The following is a 1,700-nucleotide window of genomic DNA, read 5'->3' as shown; positions in this document are numbered from 1 at the left end:
CCAGTCCTTGACTAGTTCAAAATGATGTCGGTGGCCAAGATATGGACCGCTTAAAGGAAAGGATGCCTCTCATCAATTTAGTCCATTATGGTTTTCTTTACCATTCCGGACTACTAAATTCAGTTCTAGCAGTTGCCATCTCACGAAATTGGCCCATTCGCCAACTTGACGTGAAAAATGCCTTCCTCCATGGTCTTTGACTTTAAGAGGTATACATGCAACAACCTCCTGGATTTGTTGATCCTTCTAAGCCTACTCATCTTTGTCGCTTTCATAAGGCCATTGTTGGTCTTCGTCAAGCACAATTGGCATGCTTTCAACGGTTCAGTACCTATCTTCTCCAAAGTGGCTTTCGTCAGAGTGTTGCGGATACCTCCATCTATCTTTCTTCACCATTCCTCTACTGGCTGTATCGTCCTTTTGCTTTATGTTGACGACATCATCTTAACTGGTGACAACGGATCTCTTCTCACTCAATTTATTCACCGTCTCAGTAAATATTTTGCCATGAAGGACTTGGGTTATCTGAATGACTTCCTTGGCATTGAAGCTCAGCGTGACTCCTCTGGCCTTCTTCTGTCACAAACCAAATATGCTTTAGATTGATTCCGCCGGACCAACATGCTTGGTTGCAAACCTTGTGCTACACAAATTGCTTCCGGTTCTAAACTTTCAGCTTTGGATGGTACACCTCCCTCTGATCCTCAGGCCTATCGGAGTACTGTTGGTGCTCTCCAATATATCACTCTCACTCGACCGGACCTCCGCTATGCTGTTAATCATGCCTGCCAGTTTATGGCCAATCCCATCACTGTTCATGATCAGTGTCTTAAACGCATTTTAAGGTATTTGAAAGGCACTCTCCATTATATTATGGTCTTAGATTTCCTCATCGCCCTATCTCAACACTTTTTTTTGTTACTCTTATGCGGGGCTGGTTGTCCAACAATTCGTCGCTCAACCACTGGATTCTACATTTACTTTGGTGACAATCTAATTTCTTGGGGCTCTAAAAAGAAACCAATAGTTGCCCGCGCTAGTGCAGAAGCTGAATACAAAGCGTTAGCTATCACTGCTTCTGAAATTTGATGGCTCTCCTACTTGCTAAAGGATTTACATGTTTCAATTCCTCACCCATTCCTTCTCTTTTGTGACAACTCTTCATACTCTGCTTCCACCTTATTCCTTTCAAGGTTGCACCTTGTCGTAAGTTCTCGCCGTCTCCATTGCTTGCTTCTTCAGTATCTCCTCAGGAAGCAGCAAGAGGACGCGGCAAACTAGAAGATTAAGATGGCACCGCAACTAGCCTAGCTTTTACTTTCTTTCAAATCAGAATGTTCTCCTGCTCGAAGAATGTGTTCCTACCACAATAGTAGTTGAAGAAAGGGACGTAAAAGGTGGGACGTCGGGGAAGGAAGGAAAATAGAATTTCGAAAATCCCGAAAAACGGAAGGAATAAACTCCTTTTACCTTGTCTTTTTTGTAGTTCCTAGGTTAGGAAATAAAAGTACCTGGTCGATCTAAGCGAATCAGTACATAAAACTAATCTACACTCCGAAAAACCTAATACAAACGTAAAGTACCTCGTACAACGTCACGAACGGAAATAAACCGTGTAAAAACGAAAAGGTCTACCGCAAACCTTAAACTAAAGTTTTACTACCGGAAACCCTAAAAACAAAACCCTTTTTAAAAACTAA

General features: G+C 42.3%; 1 protein-coding gene across 1 annotated transcript; it reads left to right on the top strand.

Moving 5' to 3' along the window:
• The first annotated feature begins 621 nt into the window (after positions 1-621).
• On the top strand, positions 622-1,089 carry LOC109222784 (uncharacterized mitochondrial protein AtMg00810-like). The gene has a single exon (XM_019387100.1). The coding sequence runs from the start codon at positions 622-624 to the stop codon at positions 1,087-1,089; it is 468 nt and encodes a 155-aa protein (XP_019242645.1).
• The last annotated feature ends 611 nt before the right edge of the window (positions 1,090-1,700 follow it).

Source organism: Nicotiana attenuata, unplaced genomic scaffold (assembly GCF_001879085.1).
Source record: "Nicotiana attenuata strain UT unplaced genomic scaffold, NIATTr2, whole genome shotgun sequence".
Lineage (NCBI taxonomy): Eukaryota > Viridiplantae > Streptophyta > Magnoliopsida > Solanales > Solanaceae > Nicotiana > Nicotiana attenuata.
The sequence above is the reverse complement of the archived record's forward strand: the minus strand, read 5'-3'. Positions and strand labels throughout refer to the sequence as shown.